The sequence below is a fragment of the Merops nubicus genome, unplaced genomic scaffold (genome assembly GCF_000691845.1).
Source record: "Merops nubicus isolate BGI_N331 unplaced genomic scaffold, ASM69184v1 scaffold26275, whole genome shotgun sequence".
In the NCBI taxonomy this organism is placed as follows: Eukaryota; Metazoa; Chordata; class Aves; order Coraciiformes; family Meropidae; genus Merops; species Merops nubicus.
The window spans coordinates 1-18,823 of NW_008610685.1; the positions used below are offsets into that span (position 1 = coordinate 1).

An 18,823-nucleotide genomic window follows, 5' to 3' on the forward strand; every position below is an offset into this window, starting at 1 on the left:
TTTTTTTTTTTTTAATCAAATGGAGGTTTGTGTTTTAAAGCCCTGACTTTTTCTTTGCAGTTGCCCGTGTGAAGTATTGCAAGATTATTTGAATGTTTCTGGGACAAAGAGGACTGGTTGATTATCTCTCGTTCTCTGGTAAGCTAATTCTATTATTTTTGGTTACCTGTTGAAGGTGGATTCTACAGTTCTCATGGATTATTCTCTTAAATAAAGCATTTTCCAAGATACTAGACAAAACCCAGTATTTTAATTGAGTTTAATTTGCTTCTTCCTGCAAAAGAGGAAGAAGCGTTTGCAGTTTGTAGCAGAAGCATCTTGTGCTAGAGCCAGATTGTGTTCTTGACTGTGTGATTCCCCAGTTTTCTAACAGCTCTTTACAGAGCCTTTGGATTCCTAAACGTCCAGGGGTACCCTGCCACAGCAGGTACAGAGCTGTGCTTTGAGACTGAGGGTCAGCTCAGTTTGATTTTGATACAAAAATAAATGGAATTTGGGATCTAGGCAGGGGGACAAAGCGAAACCCTTGGATACTTTTTTTTCTTGTTTCTTCCCTCCGGTTTTTCTTTTTCCTTGCTGTAAGTCCAACTATGTTTAAATATATGTGAATTTAAATGATCCTTTATTTATGTGATATTTGTGGTGTTAGAATCACTGGCAAACAGATGGTTATTGCTACTCTTAATTATATACATAATTTAGACCAGAAGGCACATCAGAAATGGAAGATAATTAAGATGTTCCCATACTGGCTGAACAGAATCTCAGCATACAACCTTTACTAATCATTTATCCTCCCAAGCAGAACATAAGGATGGAGAATTAACAAGACTAACCTCTTTTTTGGTGTAATTTAATATACATGAAATGACAGTTGAAAGGGCAGCTCAGTAACTTGATAATATAACCCTTTTTGGCCTCAGTCCTGACCAAAAATCCCAGTTATTTCTAACCATAAAACCTAAGTTTCTCTACTCTATGTATAGGCAATCTACTATTTATATGTGATCCTACTGATAAGCAAAAGCCTGAGTTTAAGGATGCTGTTTGTGAAGAGGTTTTCTCAGTCAGTTATCCTCTGCTATAGCTGGACATTTCCATTTCATTTCCAGGAAATAGGTTTTACTGTCATGGACCAGCTGATTATTTGCCAACTGCAGTTAAACAAAATGAGAGTTCTTCCATTTTGCAACTAATAAAAAAAAAGGCTGTGGGTCAACCTAAGAATAGATTTTTCTACAGGCTGTTTGTACTTGTCTTGTTTTGTATCAAGCTGTCCTTCAGAGCAGTGTGGTGTGTTAATTATGGGGGTTGAAATCTGAGTGGCTTGTTGGAGCTGACAATATGAAGAATGTTCCTGGTCCTGCTTCCAAGGCAGCACTCTTGAAGCAGGAGTCAGGAATCCCCTCACCAGGCTTCACACAGCTGCTCTGAGGCTTTTTCCAACCTGGGAGAGTTTGCTAAACATGCACATGGAAGTGGATTAGGAAGAATTTGAGATTGGAAGTGTGATGCCAGAGCTTATTCCCAGCATCTCCATCTGGGCTGCTGCTGAGCACAGTGTGTGGCCCCTGTCCCTGGGCCCAGTGGTTCCTTGCCTCGTGCTCAACTTGGTGATCAGGAGATCGTGGAGGGAGCAGGATAGAATCATGGAATCATTAAGGCTGGAAAACACCTTCAAGATCAGTAAGTCCAACCATCAGCCCAACACTATAGTGACCACTGAATCATGTCCCAGGTGCCACGTCTACACGTGTTTTTTAACCCCTCCAGGGCTGGGGACTCCAGCCCCTCCCTGGGCAGCCTGGGCCAAGGCCTCACCACTCTGCCAGCAGAGAAATTCTGCCCAAGATCCCACTGAAACCTCCCCTGGGGCAACTTCAGCCCATTGCCTCTCGGCCTATCCCGGGTTCCTTGGGAGAAGAGCCCAACCCCCACCTCACTCCAGCCTCCTCTCAGGGAGTTGCAGAGTGCCAGAAGTTCTCCCCTCAGCCTCCTCTTCTCCAGACTAAACACCCCCAGGCCCCTCAGCTGCTCCTCACAATCATGTTCCCCAGCCCCCTCCCCAGCTGCGTTGCCCTTCTCTGGACCCGCTCCAGCCCCTCAAGGTCTTTCTGATCCTGTGGCACCCAGACCTGCCCCCAGTGCTCAAGCTGTGGCCTCCCCAGTGCCCAGTCCAGGGGCAAGATCCCTGACCTGCTCCTGCTGGACACACTATGATCCAGGCCAGGATGCTGGTGGCCTTGGCCACCTGGGCATACTACTGGTTCATCTCCAGCTGACTGCCCACCAGCACCCCCAGGTCCTTTTCTGCTGGACAGTTTCCAGCCACTCCTCCCCAGGCCAAGGAGCACCCTTGTTTTGTGGCAGTTGGGTTGGAGTGCACAGACTGTTTGCTTTAGAGCCAGTCTTATAAGTTCTTGTACCGTTTATCTTGGCAACATCAGAGTTGACATCTGATAATCCTGATTAAAACTGAAACCACAATATATTTTTTTCAGACAGCTTTCCCAAACTTCACCTTAAAAAGGAGGATTCTCACGTTCATGTAAAAAGCCACAATATTATAAAAGAAGCCTTTTTGCAGCTGAACGCAGCAGTTAGAATAAGGAACTTGTTCTGCAGTAGTTTGGGAAGTCTCTGCTGCTGGTTTATGTTAGATTTTAGGAGCACAGCTGTAAGAAATTTTAAAAGACCTAATTTTCTGAGATAATACTGTTTTTCTTAATACGTAGGTGGTTATATAATGAACTTTAAAAATAAATACATCCAATCAATCTGAAGTATAAAAGCAATTTTTGTAACAGCACATTGCCTAATATATTAAAACTTTTCATCAGTGATACTAAGCTTGCTTTAGAATTGAAGCAAAGCTCATCTGTTTAATTAGGTCGGTATGTCTTTGGTAATTGTGCCTGAAGTTGAAGGAAATAGCAAAGTAGTTGTTATATTCAGAAGACTTTGCTCTTAGTGTTGGAAGCCTTGTTCAGGTTGTACATTAATTGTCTAGATGGGTTGATGTGGAACTGTTTGTTCACTTCAGCAGTGCTGTGGTTCTGGAGGAGCAGGGTTGGTGCTGGTGAAGAGGTGGCTGGTTGCAGAAGGTGGTGGTGGCACCAGCCGGCAGAAGGCTGGCGAGGTGATGGAAGTGTCCTCAGAGGGGATCACGTAAACAAACCTTCCAGTTTTTAAGCCAGTCTTCCCTTGAGTCATTAGTCTTCATTACCTCAGGACATACTGCAAAGTTAATCCAGCCTCTGCCTTTCTTGATAGATGAGCTGTAAGATAGAGGCTGATGAGACAAATAAGCCCGTTGTTTAGCCAGCCATCATTTCAAATTGGATTGAGCATGAGGGACATTTTTTAAACCTTAAGGATGAAGGAGAGTGGTGCATCACATAACCTGGAAAGCATGCAGAGAGAAGGAGAGGTTAGGAGTGAGACCAGATGTGCTGGGGAGAGCTGCCACACCCCCCTTTCCTGGTACCTCCACGTCAGGGGTCAGCCTGGCTCTGGAAGATAAGTGTGCCCAAACACAGTGTCCCTAAAATACCAAGTCATGCTGGAACTGAGCATGAGCTCTTGTTTTGAATACAAGGGCTGGAGTTTTATGGCCTCTGATATATTAAAGATCAAACCAGATGCATTTATGGCCTTTGTAGCTTTAATCATTTACCAGTTACACTATGGCTTACATATGAACCATATTTCTTCTCCTGTTGCTTTTGAAACAAAAATGTTAAATAATTCTGCCTTTTTTAGACCAATAATAACAATAATAGTGTCTTCATGTTCTCTTGGTAGCATTTCTAGATCTCCTTCATGTCTGATAACTTAATGTTCCTACTCTTCATTATTCTTGCAGCCATGGAAATTTCTGCACTGGCTTTTTATTTCTCCTTACCTGTTTCTATAGTTAATAGATTCAGACTTCTCAAGTCTTCTAGCTTTTATTTTTCTTATTTGTTTAAAATTGTGGGTTTATATCTAATTTTTGCATTAGTTTTCAGTGAATTAATGGCAGTTCCAGCTGGATTTTGCACAAGATTTCTTTCTTTTGTATGTATACACACACATATACACATCCTGCTGCAAGCTGTGTGATTTTGAACCAACCTGCCAACTTTTCTGTGCTGTTCCTTCCTAATTTTCATATGTCTTCTGTGCTGTAAACTGCAACCCTGTAAAATACCTGAATGAATCCTTGTTTTAAAAAAGGGAAGAACCTACCTGAATTTACAAAACTGAATATAAGATATATCTTAAAATCAAATTGTAAGTCCTGTATTCACTTCCATCATTAAGTTCCTAATAGGGTCAACTGCATGAACTTCCAGACTCTGTGTTTTGTGGTATTTCCAGAGAAATTGCAGATGATAAAAGGTCAGGGAACTGTTAGAGAGCAGAGAGAGTAAGTCGATGGTGTGTAGTGGTTTGGAGCTCTAGGAAAGGTCAGTGCAAGACACTGATATTTTGATGCATCCATGAATGAAAATGAGTCATAACTACAAAATGAGGAATTTTATCCATATATTAATTATAAGTCATATGCCATAATTGAAAGATTACTTCAGGAGGATCCAGCAACTGTGTTTGTGTAACAGGTCAGACTAAATGATCACAGCAGTCCCTTTGGTTTTATAGCTGGTGTTTTTGTCAGTCACCATCTGCAAGTTTTCTAACAGCTGAATTCTCAGTCTTCAAAACTTAATTGGTATTTATTTACCAAAAGAAAATGAACTTAACTTCATCATCCTACTTTTCTGATTTTCTAGATTTTAATAATAAGTGAAGAAGAGCCTCAAAGTGTTGTGAGTAAAGACGAGGATTTCTCCTCCTGCCCAGGGCCTGTCATGGTAAGTAAAAAGGGTTTGTAGGGTCCTTTATGGAGCAGAATAGGCTAAAATCTGGAAAACATTGCAGAATTAGTGTTTACATGTGGCTGTTGAATTTTAAATGCAGTGCCAGACTAAGCTAGGCTAACTTCCTAATACTCTCACAAGTCTTTTCTTAATGACTTTGTAATAATGAAGCTGCAGGAAGGAAACCTGTTTCTAATATCATATTTAGTTGTTTGAGTGCTTGTCTTTGCAACTTCAGTAACCTCAGTAAGTTACTGATAGCTGAATTCTTCAAACACTTCATCCTGTTTGGGCTCTTCACTGGCCATTGATAGCTGGCTGCGGCGAGTGACAGCGCTGAGGTTAACTGTGCCCTTTGTTCCTCAGGATGAAGAGACTCAGCACAGCCTTGAATGCATCCAGGCTAATCAGATTTTTCCCAGGAAGCAGCTGATCCGAGAGGATGAGAACCTTCAGGTAATCACCACACTGCTCCTTGCCAGTTCAGATCACAGTAGCTCTAAGTGACCTGTGTATTCTGGCCACTCCTGTAGAATTTTCCTTGGCGGTTGAACGCAGTAACAGGAGAAGCACATTGTATTTTTAAGTACTCTTGTACTGTTCATAGGACAGAGAACTTGAGCATTTTATCACAAGAGGTTCCTTAAAGTGCCTGAAAAATATAGCCATTATTTGTGTAATAAATTCAAGTGTTAGATTTTTTTTTTTTCTTACTTTAGAACTCTCTGGTTTTAGTTGTTTTTAAATAACGCTAAGCTAGTTAAATACCATCCTTATTTCTTGTTACTGAGAAGCCAAAAGTCTTAGGCTGCACAAAATGGATATTGTTTTTATTTCTGGAAAATTAAGAGTTCCTTTTGAAATCAGTGTAACTCAAATGATTTATCTATGTAGACACTCAGATCAGCTGAAGAGGCGGTTTGCTTCATTTTCATAGAGAATATTTTTAATTGATTTAAGCCAAGTTGGTGTGAAACAATATTATTTTCAAGCTGAGCATTTACAGTTTTCACCCCACTCAGCTAAATTTGGCTTAACTTACATTTTAAATCAAATTAAATTAAAAAATTTAATTAGTAGCAATTTTTATGTGCAATGTTATACAACTGCAGGTTTTCTAACCATATTAAACAGCAGCATGTTGTTCCTTTGCTAATTGCCATGAGAAATATGAAGCAAAAAGTATGATTTGTGACTGGCTTCAGCTGCATAGCACTTGGCTGTCCAGTCTGAGCTGGTTAACCTGAGGTTAGTGAATATTGGGGGTGAGTAGCATAGATTATTCATCTTGTATGATTTGCCTACTTTAGGATCAATTTAATAACATTATGGAAATACCACTCTCCATTAAGTAAGGAGGAAGAGCATAAATCAAGGGGTTGGTCAGACTGCTTGCCAAGATGTGAAGATATTTTGCTCAGATTTTTCATAAAAATTCATTGTTTTCCCTGACCAAGCACTTACTAAGAAAAATTGAGATAAAATGAGGACTCATTTTTTAAAGAAGGCTAAAATTAACCTCTGAACCAGCCTACCTCAGACTGTCCTCCTTAGCAGTAACTGCTAGCCTGAATTCTCAGCAGCATTTCATTCTGATTTTATGATTGTGTGCTTGAGTATATGCTTACAGGAGGTATATGGATTTGGTAAATGGTTTCTGAAAGATTTTTCTTTGTATTCTGCAGGTCCCATTCATTGAACTTCATGGTGAGAGTACAGAGTATGTAGGACGAGCAGAGGATGCCATCATTGCACTTTCAAATTACAGGCTTCACATCAAATTCAAGGAGTCTGTTGTGAATGTAAGTGTTATTCATGCTACTCTGGTAATACAGGTACTCAGAACTCAATCCAAAGGAGAGAATTTAGGGTCAAAGTGTAGGGATCCTGCTTTTTAAGGTTAGTGGTAACAAAAAAACTCTTTATGATGTTCAAATCACATCTTCTGGGAGAACAGATTTTTTCCATCTGTCTAGCCTAAATCTCCCTCTTTCAGTTTAAAACTATCAGGCCTTTTCCTTACACAACAGGCCCAGCTAAAAATTCTTTCCCCAGCTTTCTGACAGGCCTACAGTGCTACAAGGAGGTCTTCCCAGAGCCTTCTCTTCTCCAGGCTGACAAGCCAAACTCTTTCAGCTTGACCTGCCAGAAGAGGGGTTCCAGTCCTCTGACTATGGAGAATGGAAATGGAATCCAGTTGAAAATGGATTCCTGGTCTTTGTGGGTTTTACCTCACTGTTCTTTTTGTTTACAATTCAATAGACTGGCTGTCAAAACGCTGCTTGAGAAAGCTCAGTGAGGAGCACAATGGTGCTGGAGCCCTCCCTGCACCTGTGCTTGGAAACAAATACATGTAAAAGTGGACAATGCTCACACTGCAACACTGCAGAGAACAGCTCTATGCACAAATCTTTTCCATGGGTACTTTCCTAGATCACAGCAGTAACAAGAACATGGTGTTTTAAATGCAAACCCAAAAGATCCAGCAGACCATGCAGGAATTGGAGGGATTATGACATTCAAAAGTGTTGACTTACATTGATCCATGGGATAAAAATGCAGACTCAACAGTGGTCTCTCAGTGCACATGAGAAGTTTGGTTCCCAGGCTGGTCTCTATTGATTGGCTTTCCTTAAGAAAATTTCAAGCTTTGCAGCTGGTGTTTCTGTCTAAGCATTCTTCTCCCTGTAAGCTAATTGCATTTATGGGAGAATTAAAATTTTACTGTAGTTTGTGAAACCATGGACTTGTATGTAGCCTCTTTCAAATGGTAGATTTTGGATGCAGTTTGAAAAAAAAAAAAAAAAGTCATGCTGGTAAGATGAGTCTTGGTGACTAAATGAGTTTAGTAGGAGTTTTCACTTGCTTGGTCTTTGAAGGAAAAGTGGTTGGGATGGTGTCACCCTGCCATGTGTAGCACAGTTGTGGTTCAGCTGTGCTGAACAGTAGCTTAGACCCTGTGCTGTTCTCAGGTCCTGATGCTCAGATTGTTCCCATTGCAAGTGTGTTAATGGTGAAAGCAGAGAGGGGGCTGAATGATTGCCTTCAACACAAAAACTAAGTAATTAGTTGTAATTAAAAGCAAAATCTGCTTCAGGTACTCCTTGTAGTTTATATGAACAAGATTGCACCTGGGGGCATTCGACTCCCTTCACCAAGGAGAGTTCTTGAAGACCTCCTGAGCTGACCTTGCATCCTCCATATGCCATTATACCACAACTCAGGACATGGAGCACAGAGCCTGGGCCTGTGCTGCTTAATGTAACCAGTGCTAATTACAGCTTACATGGTGTCCTGGAGAGACTGGGCCCTGGTGGAGTGTGCAGGGCTGGTGTGGAGCAGCCTGGCCATGCTCTGCTGGGTGCTGCTGGGCCCTGTGCTCCAGGGCTGAGCCGTGGGGTCTGCCAGCAGTGGGAACAACTCCTGCTTTCGCTGTAACTCCAGAGGTAGGTGTCTCTGAACAGATCTTGTACTGCTGTGAGATACCAGACAGCTCCAGTAGGTAAAAGAATTTAAAGTTGTTTTTTTTTAAAACAAGAAAGTTTGAGTTGTAGAACATTGCTATTGTTCAGAATGAGCTAATTTAAGAGAAGAGACAGACACCACAAGAGCATGATGCTCTCGTCTAATGCGATACGATTGGCCTTGGCTAACAATGCCTGTTTATTCTTCTAAAAGCAAAAGGGATTGCTTCTCCCCTGCTTTATTTCAATAGCCATTATTACATGGCAAAGTGCCTGCAAATAGAATTGATGGCTCTTTCAAGAGCAGGCTGACTGTGCTGGGTGTCTGGCTCGCTGCATGCGTCAGCCTGGAAACCCTCACAGCGAAAGGGGAAGGTTATCGGTGGGGAGGAATGGGGAACACAGGCAGATAATTTTACAGGGTTTTACTGAGGGAGGAATAATGGACAGGCAGGAGATTGAAAGTGCAAGAGGAGAAGGGGACAGATTTTTATGACCGGAAAAGAAAATTAAAAAGATTGATATGAAGGTTACCCTGAAGAAAGAGCAGCAGATTCTAAGGAAATAGATGGTGAGGCTGTCAAGAGGAGAAAGAATGGCTGTTGAGCAGAGGGCAGATTGAAAGGGCATACAACAAAGAGTGACTTTGAAAGAAGGAAATTAAAAATAATGCAGGAGTAGAAGAATACTTAATGTGTCATTAGAGTGCAGACAGGAGGAAGAAGAGCCAGAACCAGACTGCTGAGAGGAGGGAGCAAGGTGAAGAGCTCCTTATGTATGAAGATGGGGAAAAAATGCAATAAAGAAAGGCTTGGGGGAAAAAAAAAAGAACAGACAGAACAGGATTTGACTAAAAAAGCAAGTGTTCTAGAATCTTAACTCAGTTATTTGGGGCAAGGTACTTTACTTTCCATCTTGGTGCCATGTAAGTCAATGGTACAGGTGAATAAGGGGATGGGGCGTGGTCTGGGGGCCCTCCCTGTTGGCAAGAGAGGATGGAAGGTTCTCCAGTTTTAGTCCAGTCTAGTCCCATAATTAGCCAGAACTATCACAACAATTTATCTGCCTTGCAGACTAGGACCAAGAAGGAGAGGGCATGGAGGAAACTCCGATGAGCTGTGTCAGTACCTCTGCTCTTGCCTTGATGCATTGCAAAGCTCTGCCACGTTGCTGGCTCAGCCTGTCAGCATCCTGCTGCTGCTTCTTTGCAGGGACTCTGCAGGCAGTTTGAGCAGATGGAGAGGGGACTTATCCCACCAGGAAATCCTTGCTGCCTGTACCCCTTCCTGTTGCTACCTCTGTCATTTATATTAGACTATCACAGATCTGAACAGTAATAGTACTGAAAACATCAGGCAGAATTCAAGTCCCAGCTTTAGTTGAATGCCCAAACCATGTGCCTCTGGGGTCAGACACCATCTTGTCTGTTTTTCTAGCACATGGATTTTCTGTTTAGTGGCCTGGTTACAACAAAAGAACATAGAATAACTTGCCTGTACCAGCCTTGCTGGTCACAAGATGTGAGGGCTAGTACTCCCTCCAGCTGAGGAGGGTCCAGCCCTGCTTCTTGGCTGTGGCTTGGCAAGGGTAAAGGTGGAGTACTGAGACAATACTTGCCCGTTGTGTTTTGGAGATTGTGAACTCTGGGCTGTTATTTGAGTTTTGCATTCAGAAGGGGACTCTGGACTTTGGAGTTGTCAGGGAACCACAAGCTGCAGCTGTGAGCTCTGTGCCTGCCTTCCCAGGAGACAGGAGTGTCAGTCGCTGTCCTGGGCACCACATGTACCATTAGCTTTCTCCAGGCATCCTCAGGCTCAGAGTGAGTTTTCTTGTGGTTTATATTTCTGAGACATCTCTTTCTTTCCCTTGCCTGCTGTTTTTAGTTCCATTTCCTTTTTTCAATCCACTGAAATCGGGTACTTTTTAAGTTTTGTGGTGCCTGGGTAGAGGCTGTCTTTATTCCTCAGCCCAGATCCTTGTTTGGAGGTGACCTTCAAGGACCTGCCCAGAGTCACACGGAGCAGCACTGGCAGAGCAGGGTCTTAAGGCCACATCTTGTAAGCCCCAAACCAGGACTTGAACTGCAGGGTCATACTCCTCTGGCAAAGAAGATAACAGCATCTGAAAGTTTTCTGTCACAGCCTTTCTACTGAAGAATCTCAATGGCAGAGGTTTTGTTGCCTTGTGCAACGTTCAGTATCATCTACTAAACAATTTCAAACACTTTTACACTTTGTGTTTATAGCAGAGATTAGCCAAGTTCTCTGTGTTAGAAATTTAGAGTTATGTATGAGATAGTTGAATACCAAGTTTTATTCATTGAAGATAATAATGTACATTTGCCTGTCTTGGGTAAAGCTCTAAAAATATTAATGAAAACTACTATTTTCATCTTGCAGTTCCTTATCTCTAAAGGCACTTATATGTGGTTGCATGTTCTGCCTGTTCAAGCTTCTAATTTCATGTGCCATAAAACAAAAGTGCAGAGAACTGCACCTTTAAAAATGAATGATTACTCTAAATACAGCTGCTTTGATCACGAGTGTTGAGCTGAACAGGCCAAGTGGCCTTTCCCTGAAGAGGAAATATGGGCTATTTCCACAAACCAAGCATCTAGTCTGCAGCAGTCTCTTCAGGAATATCTTGCTTAGCAGTTTGTTTTTGACACAGAATAAGTTCTGTTCCCAAGATCCCTGAATTTGGGACCTATAAGAGAGGAAGATGCTTCTATGAGAGAGGAGCTTGTGACTTTCTGCTGCTTTTCCTGCCTTGCTGATTGTCAGCAGTGCTGCTGGCTTTTCACATGATCCTGTAAGGCTCTAGGACTACACAGCAATGAAGCTGAAACTCATACGTGATACCATACTTCAGAGCTGTTGAAGTGACTATTAACTATAGTTGGGTTTTTTGTTGTTTTTCTCTCTTTTCAGACTCCACATAGTCCTATAAAAAGTCCTTGCGAGATATGCAGAAAAATTAGTGTTTAGTGCAGTTTGAAATAAAATTATACAACCTTTTTAATTGCAGGTTCCATTGCAGCTGATAGAAAGCGTTGAGTGCCGTGATATATTTCAACTTCACTTGACATGCAAGGACTGCAAGGTTATAAGGTAAGGATAGGCTGGATGTTGGGTGGGGGTAACTTTGCTTTTCACATGCTGTGGAGAGCTGTGACACTTTAAAACAATGGGTTTTTTTACTTAGTGGACTTGATTTCCCTCAAAAGATTTTCTTTTGTCTGATTCTGCATATGGTAGCTGGACATTTTGTCAAGAGGATGGGAGGAAGGTGATCTGAGTTTCTGCTGGCTGTGATGCAGTATACCAGCAGTGCTTGGTCTGAGCCTGTGCAGCTGATCCGGATTTTATTCTGAAATTAATCTTGGACTCGCTGCGCCTTCCCTGCCTTACAATTAATTATAACATATTGCTTCAATTAGTTAGAAGACACAGAAGTAGATAAACCCACTGAAACACTTCCTGGACAAGTGTTTAATCAAGGTTTGGGGTTTGGAGGATGAAGGTATGGGCTTGTGCAGTTCTAGGGAGACCTTCAGGCTGGAGAGAATCAGCCACTCTGTTTTTAACAGCAGTGAGGGTGCACTTGTCCTTAAAACATAGTGACCTGCTGGGAACGAAAGTGAGGAGAGAAGGTAAAGCCTGGTCTGCAACCCAGACAGCATCATGTAGAGGGGGTATTTATTTATATGTGCCCTTCAGCAGACTTCAGTTTGCCCCAGGAGTCTCTGAGTCTGAACTACAGCTTTTTCCTACTATTCTACTGCAGAAATTAATTTTGATCTATAAACTTTAATTAACAAGAAAGGAACATTACTTTTTGATTGAATGTTTGCTGGCAGTACCTTTTTGTATAATGAAATGAGCCCAAGTCATATCTGAGCACTCAGAATGTTTAACAGGCCAGCTGCTTCCTGAAATGCTGTGATTTGATGAGGACTGATTTTACTTTAGAAGTAATATTTAGTTTAATTCGAATTCAATATTTAACTTCCTCTTAACTTGTAGCTCTTGACATTTAAAAAAGTCACTCTTCCTCTCTACATTAATTTATTTCACTTCAATTGTAGAATTGAATACAAATTATTTATATTTATGCCCGTCCTCATGAATTTCCCTTCAAAATTGTGTCTCTGGAAATCAGGATGTGGTGACACTGGCTGTGGGAGGATCATGAAGTATGGGGTTGAGATAGCAGGTTTAGAACATGCTCATGTTCTTTTTCATGAGCAAAGTAGTGTGTGTTTTGAGTAATGGAGCTCAAGTGAAGCTACTACTTATTTGCAGCACTAACATTCGAGGAATTTAGAAAGAAAATGGGGTCTTTAGGGTGAGATGTATCTTGTCTGACTGGATAGTTGATAGAGACTTACCCAGTCGCAGCTGATACTCTCAAGTTACTTTATAATCAGTGGTGGGAAATAAACACCTCCAGGCTGCAGTTCCTCACAGCTATTTAGATACATTTTATGAGTTGGAGATACCTTTTGCCTTCCACTGACTGACTTTGAGATATTTGCAGGTAGAGGAAATAAATCCTGCCCTTAGAGAATAGAGATGCTATCATCAGCCATGAACGCAGTAGAACACAGACTGAGCTGAATGTAAATACTTGGTGAATATTTTATGACTATAAAATCTTGAAGAAATCTGTCAGAGGAAAATGAATCGCTGATCTTATTTCCACTCTTTTATTCTAAAGGGTTCAGGAATCCTCTTTGAAAAGACAAGCTAATGGAATTTTAATACGCTGCTTTGAAGATTAGTTTCTCCCGTGCAGGGAGTAGTCTCGCTAGTTGTTGTTAGTCTGTAATGTTTCAAAACCATTGTTTGTGCTTCCCACCAAGGCCAGAAAGAGAATCTGAGCATATGAGATAGGGGAGCAATGTAAGATTTCAGATACTGGAGTTTGCCCTGGTTATTCTCAAATTAAGTCTGTTAATCAAGTGGCTGTTTCTCCTATGTGTGATTAAGTATGTGTTTTGCTTTACGGGAATGTGCTGCATTGATTATCACTTATGTGATGGTTTTGGGTGTTTCCATCAGATCCCACCAGTCAGCAAGTCCCTGTAACACATTCCTGACTTCGTGTTGAAGCTGCAAACTGAACTGGGTGAAGTTGTCCTTGGTTTTAGAGTAAAAACCTACATGAATGTCTCCCTCACTCATGACTGGTGGGGCAACTGCTGGTTTCTTCACAGTCACAGAACATTGCTTTCTTGCTTAGAGTTCTTTGACATCCTCAGTGTGTATTTTTTTACTAATATCCAAAGGTTTAATTTTTGCTATCCATTAGAATGTACAGAGAAGCAGAACAAAGCTGTCGATTAGATCATCATTCTCACTTTTTCCTTTCACAGATATTTCTGTAGTCCACCTGTCAGATCTTAGAATCTGGCATTTTTTCCTGCGAGTTAATAGAGAACTGTTTGTTTCTGGGCCAGGTGTCAGTTTTCCACTTTTGAGCAGTGTCAGGACTGGCTGAAGCGCCTGAACAACGCCATCCGCCCCCCGTCGAAGATCGAGGACCTCTTCTCCTTCGCCTACCACGCCTGGTGCATGGAGGTGTATGCCAGTGAGAAGGAGCAGCACGGGGATTTGTGTCGGCCAGGTACGTGGAAACACTGGGACCAGCACAAATCCACTGACTGGTAACTGCCTGCTTGCTGGAATCTGCAACTTTAAAAAAGGGTTCTAACAAATTCAGTCTGGGCTGTTGTAAAGTGAACCTGGAAAAATCCAGTATGGACTTTATTTGTGAGTTCTTGCACTTCTTCACTGGCTGTGAATATACTGCGTGTGGTGACTATGTAGGCATAGCAGGCCACCAGCATCCTGGCCTGGATCATAGGGGGTCCAGCAGGAGCAGGGCAGGGATCGTCCCCCTGGACTGGGCACTGGGGACGCCACAGCTTGAGCACTGGGGGCAGGTCGGGGTGCCACAGGATCAGAAAGACCTTGAGGGGCTGGAGCGGGTCCAGAGAAGGGCAACGAAGCTGGGGAGGGGTCTGGGGAACATGATTGTGAGGAGCAGCTGAGGGACCTGGGGGTGTTTAGTCTGGAGAAGAGGAGGCTGAGGGGAGAACTTCTGGCTCTCTGCAACTCCCTGAGAGGAGGCTGGAGTGAGGTGGAGGTTGGTCTCTTCTCCCAAGGAACCAGCAATAGGATGAGAGGCAATGGGCTGAAGTTGCCCCAGGGGAGGTTTCAGTTGGATCTTGGGCAGAATTTCTCTGCTGGCAGAGTGGTGAGGCCTTGGCCCGGACTGCCCAGGGAGGTGCTGGAGTCCCCAGCCCTGGAGGGGTTCAGAAAACATTGATGTGGCACTTTGGGTCACGGTTCAGTGGTCATGGCAGTGTCAGGCTGATGGTTGGACTTGATGGCCTTAGAGGTATTTTCCAACCTTAGTGACCCTGTGATTCTGTAGTACCTTCACTTGAGGTGCAGTGTCGTTTACCACCTGCCACACAGTCTGCCTTGTGCTCTGTCTGAGCAGAGGAGAGATGAGTTCCCACCGTAGCTACCATGGGATCCATGTACAAAGCAATACTTGAATGTCCTGGGGAAATTATCATGGTGGGTTGGATTTATTCAGTTATATAATACTCAACGTTTTATTCACCATGGCAGCAACATGAAAAAGCCCACAAGTAAATAAAAACTAAAAATTGGGATGCTTGTGGTTATACCACTTCTTTGACTATAAGGAAATGTGGGTTCCAGGCCCTCTCCAGTCTGAGGTTCTCTTCACTCACAGTTGACATATCTGAGAAAAGTGTCCCAGTTACCAGTTTGAGGAACTTTGGTGTGATTCTGTCCTTGCTGCTGAAGCTGCTCTGTGGCAGAGGTGCTCCATGGTTCTGGTTCCTAGTCCTGCACTTCACATATCCTCTGTTAGCAGGTATGGAAAAAAGGCAAAAATCCTCAGAGCAGAATTTTACACTCAGGTCTTTTCCCTCCTAACTGAAGTCAGGAACTGGAAAGTAACAGACATGTAGGTGCCTTACTGAGTCTTCTCATAGTCCTGTTCCGTTCCTCACTGAAGCAGATGGGCTTCAACCTAACACTGTGTTAGGATAAGAAGCAGCATTTACCTTTTATTAACTTTGAGAAATTATTTTTTTTTCCTTAGAGTTGTGTCTAGCAAATAATTTTCTTTAATGTGGAAGCTTCCCTGTAGCTTGCTTATTTCTGCTGGGAGATATTCTCCTTCTAAGAGTTGAATTATAGTTGAAATAAATCTGTGGGAATGTAATTGAAGAAGTTAATCCCAAAACATTGTAATTTGTTTTTTTTTACATCCGAGGAGCCAAATATTTGGTAGATATGGGCAAAAATGCTAAGTTGCTTGAAAAACAATCTGTGTAATTATCAAATTCTGAGGAAAAAATGTAAATTGTTAGCAATGTATGCAATGAAATGTGGCTCACACTATCAACTCTGTCAGAAGGCACAAGTCCACAAAACATATAGCTTGCTCTTTTCTCTGATGGTGATATTTGATTGGAATGCTTTGAAAATATCCCTCTTGGCTCAAAATGCCTCTTAAAATACCAGCATTTCAGGAGGAGCTGACAAAATGTAAGGCTAGGGTTTCAGTTCTCGGGGGGAAATCTGGTTTCACAACACACAGAGTAGCTGAATAGTTAAAAGGGAGAAATCAAACAGAATATTTGATTTGCATGTAGGTTTATGTGTTTCTCTTTAAACCCACCAGCAGTATGCAGCATCTGTGGTTGGGAGAATTTCCAGTATTCTCCTTTGCTACCCAGAAAGACCCTGAAAGATGTGTCACAAGTTTGAATGACCATTCCTCAAAGCAGCTCTTAATGAAGTCCCTCTGCAGTGCTGCAAGAACATGCTGCTGTTCCAGTGAAAGGTTGATAGTTTGGGGGTTTTTTAAATAAAGTCACTGCTAAGGAGGAACGTGACAGGGGTTGTTGTCTGGCTGGGATGTATTGTCCCAGCTTCACCTCTGCACTTGACAGAGGATCAGAGGGCTCCTTGCAGAGCTGCCATCGCTGCAGAGCCATCCAGCTTCTGTGAAAGAGGGGCTGGAGTGGCTGGTGGGTTTCAGTCAGTGGCTGGAAGATAAATTCCAGCTCATGCAGAGTTCATGTGAGAAGAGGGAAATTGCTGGCAAGCTCCAGGCTAATTGATCTGGTGATAGGGAAGGTGGAGCAGCACTACAGTGCCTGTGTGATACTGAGGCCAGCCTGCTGCAGAAAGAGCATGGCACAGGAGGCAGAACTGGTCCTTTTTGTGGTACTGCTGTACCAGTGATGTGATGTGAAGGGAATGAGGGATGAAGGTCAGTCAGGTCAGTACATTTTAACGGCCATGTGCCTTGAAGAGTGAATATTCTCCATGCAGTGTCACTCTCACGTTTTACCTTTCAAAAAGTGTAAGAACAACAATCTCTTGCACATTGTCCATATTGTAAAGCATGTGTAGATCTGCAAAGCACCTCAGTGTGTGATCTGACCTGTAGGAATAAGTAACATTAGAGCTTTTCTTTCACAGTCACTTAAGTCCTGTAGTTAGCCTGCTATCTTTATTCTTAGTTTACCTATTTCTTTATATTTATCTCTAATTGTTCTGTAACATCACATTAAAAAATTGTTTTGGGCATATACATTTACATCTGTGAGATAAATGTGTATTTACATGCATCTCAGGTGTTGAAAGACTCAAGGGTTTCCTGAAATATATCATGGAAAGATGTAATACTTAAAACATTAATTTTTCAGCAGATTTTTCCCCCCTTGTTGAATGATGCTCTGCCTTCTGATAGAATGATACAGTAATTTAAAGAGACAAGCAACAGACAGACTTTTAGAATCATTTTATCCAGTGTTGGTCACATGCTCATTAAATTTATCACCTCTCTTAGCTGTGTGAACCTGGAAATTTTTTACATTATTCTCATCTGTGTGTTGATTGAGTATCTTCTAATTCTCTAGACTATCAGAATAACTGTTCTTTATTGCCATTGTGTATTTTTGTGTTGTATTTTGATTCTTTTAAAAAAGTGTCTAGGAAATAAATGGAGCCCATTCCTGTTCCTTTAATGTATTAATCCAGGAATTTATGAGGAACTTGTGACCAATATTTGTGTCAAGCGATGATTGATGCATTTTGTCATCATATGTCCACATGACTCATGGAGGAATAATGTCCAGTTTACAGACAAAGGGCTGAGATGGGGATTAAATCCCAGGGCTTGCCTGCAGTCATACAGGAAACCTGTGGCTGAAGTTGGACCCTAAATGGAGCTTGCCCAAATTCCAGACCATGTTCCACATGTTACACCTTCACCTGTGGTCAGACCAGGGCTTTACCTTCTCATTGATAGAAAATTCTTCTGAACTTCAGAGAAAAAAAGCGACTGGTGTTTTCCCACTGAGCCTGCTGATGGAGCTGAATTGGTTCCCACCTGCAGCATTAGTGGTAGGTGAATTCACAGACAGGAGCTGGTCATTTCAGAGAAAAATCCCTTGATGGACTTTAATGTTTCGGTACAAGCTGTGGTTCTCCTCATAGAGATTTTCAAAATAGGGTTGTGAAATGTGGATGGTGGTTTTGGACTGTTCCTTTCTCTTTCCAGTTATTAATAAGTGTAAGTGAAGTGGTGTTTTCTCTTTAACAGTGTTGAAAGGTAGGAATCTTACTCCTTATTTTGCATTTATTTTTCTCTCTGCTTTTGATACCCAGGAGAACATGTAACTTCAAGGTTTAAAAATGAAGTGGAGCGGATGGGGTTTGATATGAACAATGCCTGGAGGATTTCCAACATCAATGAGAAGTACAAGTAAGTTCTGTGGGCTGCTGATTCACAGCCAAATGGCATCACAAAACACCACTTCTGTTATGGCAGATTACTGGAACTTCTTCCAGGTTCTACAGTTCCTAATGGGAGACAATTACAATAATGATTTTTTTTTGTGTTTTATAGAAAAAAAATCCTGTGCTTTTAAAGTTATTCATGTTTGATTAGCTGCTACAGTTTTGTTAGGCTTGGAAATAGCAGATTTTGATGTGCTTGCTGGAGGATTTCTTAGAGAATGAGATAATGGAAGAAAGTGAAGCCTTAAGTAAGCAGAGTAGAGTTTGAACTTCTAAAAAACTTTTTCTTTATTGTGTCTTATTCTCTAACTTATGACAAAGACTTTTGTTTAAAAAAAAAAAAGAGTTGATTTGGAAGAGTTAAACTGGTAGATCTTAAAAATAAGAGAAAACACTTTCTGTGGTCCTGAAAGCACAGACAGATGTGCTCTTCCATAGCTGCTGGAGCAGAGAAAGGTATTGCTCCACTCCCAGCTGGTGCTGGCTGGTCCCTAATGCAATTCAGAGCAAACCCAGCAGTAACTGTTTGGGATGGAACATAGTTCATTGCTCTGTCTCTGCAGTATAGTGACTTGCAGCTGGTAATTGGCATCTCTGCAAGAAGAATATCTGTCTTGGTACCTAAAAATCTAGGGAA

The 18,823-nt window shown here is 41.9% G+C and overlaps 1 protein-coding gene across 1 annotated transcript in view; it reads left to right on the plus strand.

Annotated features, from left to right (window-relative positions):
• Window positions 1–58: 58 nt before the first annotated feature.
• Window positions 59–18,823, plus strand: part of MTMR3 (myotubularin related protein 3) — a gene marked incomplete at its 3' end in the record, with an annotated part of 34,492 nt that continues 15,727 nt past the window's right edge. The window contains exons 1-7 of the mRNA XM_008940996.1: window positions 59–138; window positions 4,776–4,856; window positions 5,229–5,318; window positions 6,548–6,664; window positions 11,354–11,436; window positions 13,788–13,954; window positions 18,055–18,151. Of these exons, the coding sequence (XP_008939244.1) occupies window positions 4,854–4,856; window positions 5,229–5,318; window positions 6,548–6,664; window positions 11,354–11,436; window positions 13,788–13,954; window positions 18,055–18,151 (557 nt within the window). The remainder of the gene's footprint in view (window positions 139–4,775; window positions 4,857–5,228; window positions 5,319–6,547; window positions 6,665–11,353; window positions 11,437–13,787; window positions 13,955–18,054; window positions 18,152–18,823) is intronic.